Below are 8328 nucleotides of genomic sequence, written 5' to 3' on the forward strand. Positions count from 1 at the left end.
TTTTTCCATGAATGGTGGGTTGTTTCACATCATGCATTTCAATTAGGATTAGTCCGTTCAGAATCTTGTGCATGTTCATATATGTGCAGGTCAGAAGAGAACTTTGGATGTTGTTGTCTAAGAACTATCCTTCTCTAGGATCTCTTACTGACCTAGTACTCTCTAGGAAGCTAGGTGAGGCAGTCACAGTTAGGGAGTCTCCGGGATCTGCCTATCTCCATGTCCCCAGTATTTGGGTTAAAGTGCTCCCAGTGATAGAACTTATATTCCTGTGCTTTTATGGGAACCGCTTTTCTGACTGAGCTGTTTTTAGATAGTAAAAGTAAACATTAAATCTCATAGGTATAGGGCAACAAAATATAAAATAAAACAAGCATCTTTTTCAGTTCTAATTTCCTGAATATTGATTCTGTTGGCCCTAGAATCACAATACTTACAGAACCATTCTCATATGCCATGTGTTCAGGAAAAGTGGACGGGGGCTAGCTGTGATTTATATTAAGCACTTTCATATTTAACAAACAGGTATAAAAGGACAGCTTGCTCTTGGGCTCTGCTTAAAGAGATTCTTCTACAATGACAATTTTGAGCTGGATGAAAGGCTTCTCTCTATCAGCAAATACGAGCTCATCAGTTTATGGATGGGAAGCCTACATTAGTTGAATATTAGAAAATACACATTTGATCTGCTTCTCTTTTCTGAAATAGCTTCTAACACACCAGAGCAGTAAGAACATCATTTTGAGATGATAAATGGCTGAGTGTGTTGCTTATAATCAACATGGTGTGACAGAAGGAATGTCCCCACTAGACAGTCCTTTCTTTTTCTGGTAGATGATAATAGAGGACTATGTATCTGCTAACACAGATGTTTCTATACCCCCTTTTCATTTCTCAGACCACCTCAACTCTTTTCTTTTTTAAATCTGATGCAATGGTTACAGAATCATGGTGAAACTACTGAGTGATGAGCCTTAGTAGCTGGGACCTATGATCTCAGCTACTAAGGAGGCTAAGGTTGGGGTATTATTAAAGCCTGTCTGAGCTACAGAGTGAGTTCAACGCCAGCATGAATATTTTAGTAAGATCCTATCTCAAAAAAGAAACATGCTAGAGATATAGCTTAGTAGTAAAAGACTTGTTTAACATGTGTGATATCCTTGGTTCAATTTCCAGTACTGAAAAGCCAACCATATATAAAAGCATACACAAACACACAATAACAAGAACAACAACAACAAACCAAACAAACCCTACAAGTGCTGGATATACAGAAAATTCCTAAGCAAGAAACTTGAGGTTTTTCATTTCCTTCTGTAGAGAATAGGACTCAACGTTCCATAAATGCAAAGCAAATACTACATACTAAAGTACACCCTCACTTCCTATGTTTTAAAAACCTTTAAAACTTCAAAGGAGCTTATGATGTAAATGGGTTGTACCTTTACCACACTTGGAACTAACTGTACAGATAGCTGATCACATCTCCACACAACTTTAGCCTATCTGAACAGGAAATAAGGGGAAGGGTTCCTCTTGACTACTTGCCTACAGTCTAGATATGCACAACAGACAAGCCTAATCACCCTTCCCAATCTGAGAAAGTCTGAATATCTACCAAAGGAGGAATCAAAGTTTTGGGTCACAAATGAATAATGGATTATGCAGTGAGGGCAATCTAATACTACTTAATACCTTAAAAGGGACTCGGAGAAAGAGATGACAGTCCCCTGGTTCAATCAAATAGAAGCCTCTTACTCCTAATTTTAGAACTGTACAAGTTTTAGATAAAGCCTGTATTTCTCAGTATTTCACTCTGGGAGATATTGTGGATAATGTACTAGAATAATTATTAATGATTAAGTAGAATTTGAGTAATGCCTTACTATCATTTGAGGTTGTATATCTTCTTTATGTAAAAGGATGGGTGTCTAAAAATGACAAGACTATTATATATTATGAAAAATCTATTTACTATTAATCTCCCAAACACAACCTAAAAATCCCTGGTAATCCTAGAAAGAGATCCATATATTTTATATACTAATGAGATGACTGGTGGCCCTATATACCTAGATACCCTTTTGAATAGGGTCAAGTCACTGATGAAAGCAAGACATTAATTAAATGGCTGGAATTTTCACCTCTATCTCATAACCCCTGATGGGGAGGATAAAAGAGCTAAAGGTTAAGGTGATCATCAATGGTCGATGATTTCATCATTATATTATGTTTTGTTACTTCTATTGAACCCTCAAACCAAACCAAAACAAGACAACTTTTAAAGTATCTGATCATATGGAGATTTCCTGAAGGTTGCCACAATGGTTTGCACTCCTTCCCATGTACCTTGTGCTATACACATCTTTCATTTGGTTATAACTTTATATCCATTTTAATAACTATTTAAATATAATGATAAGGAATATTATTATGTTTCTGTGAATTTTCTAGATCATGCTGTCAAATTAGTGAAATTCAATCAAGGGTCTGTGGTAATCTTGATTTATAACTGTATGACCAAAATCACAAAAGAACAACATGCACTTGTGATTGGTATTTAATGATGACAGTACTGTAGGACTTAGGCTTCAATTTGTATCTTCAACTAGACAGTATCAGAATTGGAACTCACTGAAGAATTTGCCTTGGTGTCATATTGTGACAGTGTTGTGTTGAATTACTCTGAGTAGTGGAGGAAAAGAATTAAAATTTTCTGCTCTTTTGGTGAAGTCGGTTGCTATATAGGGATTAAAAAGAATTCTTGAGGGGGCTGGAGAGATGGCTCAGAGGTTAGGAGCACTGACTGTTCTTCCAGAGATCCTGAGTTCAAATCCCAGCAACCACATACTGGCTCACAACTACCTGTAATGAGATCTGATGCTCTCTTTGATATGTCTAAAGACAGCTGAAATGTACACATATACATAAAATAAATAAATATTTTTAAAAAAGAACTCTTGAACTAGACTAAACATATGAAGTCACCTATTTTGTAAGTTAAACAAAACAAATACCAGATGCTTTAACCTAAAGGAACCCTTAGACTAGAGCCCTGGCTTATCAGTTATAAACCTTGATAAAAATGTCTTAATTTTTCTATAAAGTAAAAAAGACTATAACGACTATAGGTAAAGCTTAACAATAAATATGCCCCACCTATTACATATATGTTGATGAATACTGTTGATGTTATGTCCAGTTTTACCTCCCATTCCCATGTTCCCAGAAATAAGACACAGACTCAAAATATATTTACAAATACCTTGGCCATTTGGGTAGGCTCTTCTCTGACTAGATATAATTTAAAATATCCCATTTATTCTAGCCTACATTCTATCATATGGTTGGTTATCTGTGTTAAAGTATCATCTTGTTGTATCTTCCTGGCAAGTCTTCCATACCTGGCTCTATGTCAGAATTCTTTCTGCCTCCTGGATGCCACACCTTGTATTTCCTGCCTAAGCTACAGGCCATAGGTCATTTGCTTGACAGGTGATGCATTCATACATAAGATATTCTCTCTACAGAATACTGTGATTCATTTGACTGATATTAATAAGATTTTTCTATTGCCCCATTACCTTCTGATTTTCTTATTAATTATAACCATACTAATAAAGTACAATCTATTATGTTTGTCCAAGCAGGTAGTGGGTAATTGGAGGTTTTTTCTTTCTTTGAACTTCATAACAGTAACTTCAATATGCAGAACACATCTCAGGTACATGTTAGGACCTCAAAACAACTATATTGGATGAGTTGAATCAAGTTATAGCTTAAGAATGATAATGCCATATAATTAGATATAGCCACAAGGTTGAAGGGATATAAAAAAAGGCTATTCTCACAACTTTTTCAAGATCTACTAAAACTATTCAGTTTTATGAAAGATTGTTACTTTATCAAAACATATCTTATAATTTTATAATTGAATTAAGAATCTGTTCTTTTATTTCTTACACCAAAAACTGTCCCAATAAACATCTTCCTATACTTTTTTAAACTAATGTGTCACTAAAGCAAATATTTACTGTGGCCTTGATGGCAATTAACTGATACTACATTTAGAAACATAAAAAGCTCTACAGCTTGAATTGTTACTAAAAGATAGGAAATTGGTTACACTTAATTTTGTGTGTAACAGTCCATTGAATGCTAAATAGCCCAAGAAACTATTTCAAGACTTCTTTGCATTTTTATTCTTATACTTTCTACACATACAAGCTAATAATGATTCCAAGTGGTTTAGGCATTGTATTAATTAAAGTAGTAATATGCCATTAACTTTGTGATTTGAAGAAATGATAACCATATCCAGAAATGCAGTTTGGCTGGGAAATTTAATGGAAATGGAAACAAACGTGGTAGTTTCTTTCCACTGAGCAAATTTACCAGATCATTACCCAACCCTCTACTTTATTGCCTATACTCTTAATACAATCTAGGAGAGCCAGAGTATTCATATAGGTAATATGTATACTTGTGAAGAGGAAATGTGAAAAAATGAGGCGAGAGTCCTATGAAGAGGAATGTGCCCTAGGCATCCTGTCTGCCTCTAGAATGCATTAAGTTTAAACTATGGAATGATAGTTATTATATTTGCCTTCACTTCTGCCTCTGGATAGGTAAATCCCTATAAGCTTGCAACAAACATGACAGGTATTTACTTAGTGGACAGTATGAGCTGGTAGCTTCTGCATTTATATGTTTTCTTATGCCAAAAACCTGTAGACAGAAGCTTTTCATTGGGATTAAAATAACTCTATTCAACCCTGTGCCTATGTGCAAATACAAGGCTTAATAAAGTTGGCATTAACTGTGGCACCTCAATTAATCAATAAAAGAATCTTTAGGAAATCCATGGGAAATGACACTGGTTCACTTATTTCTTGTACTGTTTCAGCACTTCCAGAATCAATGAGAAATGTAGATTCCAGGGTCTGAGCTACCAATATATGAAGTCACTTCTAAACAGAATAGCATGTGCAAAGTCCTTTTGTTCTTTAACATGTCAACTGTGAAATGGTACTTTGGTTTAGGCAAAGGTTGTGTCAAGAATGGAAATAGGGGCTGGAGAGATTGGCTCAGTGGTTAAGAGCACTGACTTATCTTCCAGGGAAGCTACATTCAATTCCTAGCACCCACACTTATAACCACTTGTAACTCTAAATCTTAAGAGAATCTGATGTCCTATTACAGCTTCCAAACACATTGTACACACATGGTCCAAAAACATATATGAAGCCAGAATACCCATAAACTAAAATAAAAATAAAGGTTAAAAATTAAAATGTGTAGATATAGAGAGTACAAGGAGAAGAAGAGCTAAATTTAAAGAGAGTTTTGAGGTACAGATGCAAAATAGCACCATTTCAAACAAATGTGAGGCTTTGTTCTAGCCACCATTTCATTGCCTGGATTTGCATTTTCTACTCACAGAAATGATATTTGTACCACTCTTATAAATTATCATGAGAATTAACTGAAAGAAAAAAACTTCCCTTCAAATATAAACATTAGATAATACATAGCAAATTTAGACAAAGGGGAAATCTTTCTCAATACTAATAAGAAAGCCAGGTCAAGTCTCAAGTCTATATTGATTGACTTGGGAAGCTGAGGCAGGAAGGTCACAAAGGGAAGAATTGTCTAGGCTACCATATGAGTTCCTGTGCAATTAAGCAAGTCCCTGTCTCACAATTAAAAGTAGAAAGAATATATTCTAACCCAGTGGTAGAGCATGTGCCTACCTTTCTTCATATCTCAGGTTCAGTCCCAAGGCCAATAAAAACAAACCACTAATGAGAAAAGCACTTAAGAAGTCATTGCTTAAATCACATGTTACACTGCATCAGAAAATAAATGCACCTATGTTAGAAACAAGGGCAGTGTCTTGGTTACCCTGTTATATGAAGCAAATATACTGGGAAATGGTATTGAGGAGGAAGGACATGCCTTTATGTTTTTCTTTCATTTGTATTTTTATACTGGAATACACATAGCTTGCTAGGTCTATGTTCAATGTCATAAGAAATGCACCCCAGAAAATATCAATATAGGATAACTATGGTTAACAAACATGCATGTGTAAAATAGCAATATTTTATTATACTTCATTCTATTCAGAAATGATTATAGGAAGTAAGGAAAACCACATTTCATGTTTCTATCTGACAGTATCATTTGGTGAATTTTTATATAGATTTCTGTAATACTTATATTAAATGCATATGTTTTATCCTTTGTAAAAAATACTAGTAAACAATAACTGAAGTGGCAGTTGTGAAAATATTGCAAACCTTTAATTATTTGTCTGCACTAAAGATATTTCTTTGAATTATATTTCAATAAAAGTAATGGTTACTTATATTGGTATAACAGATTAGAAAATGTTTTTACTATAGTAGTTTAATTTAAGCAAAAACTGTGTTCTCACCTGACCAAGTTCTTCATTAAGGTCTGATGTATTAACCAAGGCTCCTTCATTAATTTCTTCATCAAAAAAGTCTTTATCCCATGAAATAAAGAATGACCCTAAAAATTTCTGCATTTCTACTGTGACATACATGGAGACAGGTATAATGAAGTTGAAAAGAACCATGAATGATAAAAAGTCAGTGAACATTTTCAAAACCTAAAATAAGAGATGGTTCATGTTAATTAGATTCACAGCCTTAGATGAATAAGATATAAAATGGCTTTCTTTTGTTTCAATGCTTAACACACTATTAATATAAAGAAACTTCCTAATGACACTATATCATTATATTCAAAAGTATTAGTATTAACAACATTTTAGAACACTATGAATTTTATCTATATCTTTCAGCTTTCTACTTTAATATTTTTAACCCCATTAAGTCCTAAATTCCTCCCACCCATAGATGGAAACATTCAAAATTCATATATAGAGCGGAACACAAGTTCATATTGAATTAAAATGCCAGAAAGCTCATTACTTTTCAAATCTCTTAATGAAAGAATCAAAAAAACATAGGCATATATAAAATAAAAACAAATCTAAATCAAAAGGTATCATTTTTCTGAGTAGTGTTTCAGTAAAGGCTAGTCTAATCACAAAGAGGTAATACTTCTCACAGCAAAGCAATTACCTGAAAAGTTTCCCGTTCCTTTTGAGTCTTTTGGTTATACCATGGTTCATCATTGTACGGGGAACTTTGCCAAACATACTTAAGAGTTGTGCATACTGCAGCTTTGGTCAGTAAGATAAATAAATAAACAATCAAGAAGGCATTAATAGATCTGAAAAACAAGATCATATGCCTAGTTACTTAAGATATAAACAAAATAGACATTTAAATGTTCAATTTTAATGTAGTTTAGTCTTAACTAATCTAAAGCTTCTCCTGTGTATGCTATATAGTCACAGTCCAATATTTTTATGTAAGAACTTCAATTATCACAGCTGAAGAATCACTGTTTAAGTGGCAAAATGGAAAATTTAGCCCTGGACTGTTTAATGATCACTAATGTTCCCCAAGGCACAATATCTGGCTAGTCAAATACACCTTTACTAAGGTTCCTGTAAAATAACTGGAAATAGACATATCCATATGTTTTAGTAACTACTTAACCTCTATGAAAAGTGTATTGCCTCTCCCCGCCAAAAGACTAAATATTTCAAATTAAAGGTAGAATAGCAAATGTGAATCCCATTATTTAACAGCATAATTCTGAATAAGACACAATGAATCATATCCATGCCTGCAAAGAGAAAAGTATGTCTGGCATGGTGGTGTCTATAAACCCCAGTAGCTGTATTTATATTGGCAGGCAGGAGGATTACAATATCAAGACCATCCTCAGCTTATGTAGCTAGTTTAAAATCAGTCTGTCTGTCTGCTCTCTCCCTCTCTGTGTCTCTCTCTGTCTGTCTGTCTTACACACACACACACAGAGGCATGCACACACAAGTATACACAGATACACAAACAAAAATTTAGTTAAAATTGAATTAAATTTTAAAAATTAATTAAAATTAAAAAAGAGAAACCTCTGTTAGTGTCACCTTACTTGCTCTATCACTCCAATTGTCTATCTCAACAATAATGTAGAACTAACATACACATAGCAACTAAATGACCCCAAATCCAGCAACAGAAGGAAAAGAATTTACACTTTACATAAATGGTACCATTTAAAAACTATGTAGGCTTATTGAAGTCATGTACCATCTTGGAGACCCTTTTTTCATTTCTTTTTTTTTTCTTTTTTTTTGATTTTTAATATTTTTATTACATATTTTCCTCAATTACATTTCCAATGCTATCCCAAAAGTCCCCCATAGCGCCCCCCACTTCCCTA

At 34.0% G+C, this 8328-nt stretch overlaps 1 protein-coding gene across 3 annotated transcripts in view; it reads right to left on the bottom strand.

Annotated features, from left to right (window-relative positions):
• Atp11c (ATPase phospholipid transporting 11C) overlaps positions 1-8328 on the bottom strand; it is a 178573-nt gene that overhangs the window by 56099 nt on the left and 114146 nt on the right. For all 3 annotated transcript variants that reach the window (XM_021152853.1, XM_021152852.2, XM_029473144.1), the window contains exons 11-12: positions 7116-7266; positions 6440-6637 (exon numbers count right to left, since the gene is read on the bottom strand). In XM_021152853.1, the coding sequence (XP_021008512.1) occupies positions 6440-6637; positions 7116-7266 (349 nt within the window). The remainder of the gene's footprint in view (positions 1-6439; positions 6638-7115; positions 7267-8328) is intronic.

The sequence above is a fragment of the Mus caroli genome, chromosome X (assembly GCF_900094665.2).
Source record: "Mus caroli chromosome X, CAROLI_EIJ_v1.1, whole genome shotgun sequence".
In the NCBI taxonomy this organism is placed as follows: domain Eukaryota; kingdom Metazoa; phylum Chordata; class Mammalia; order Rodentia; family Muridae; genus Mus; species Mus caroli.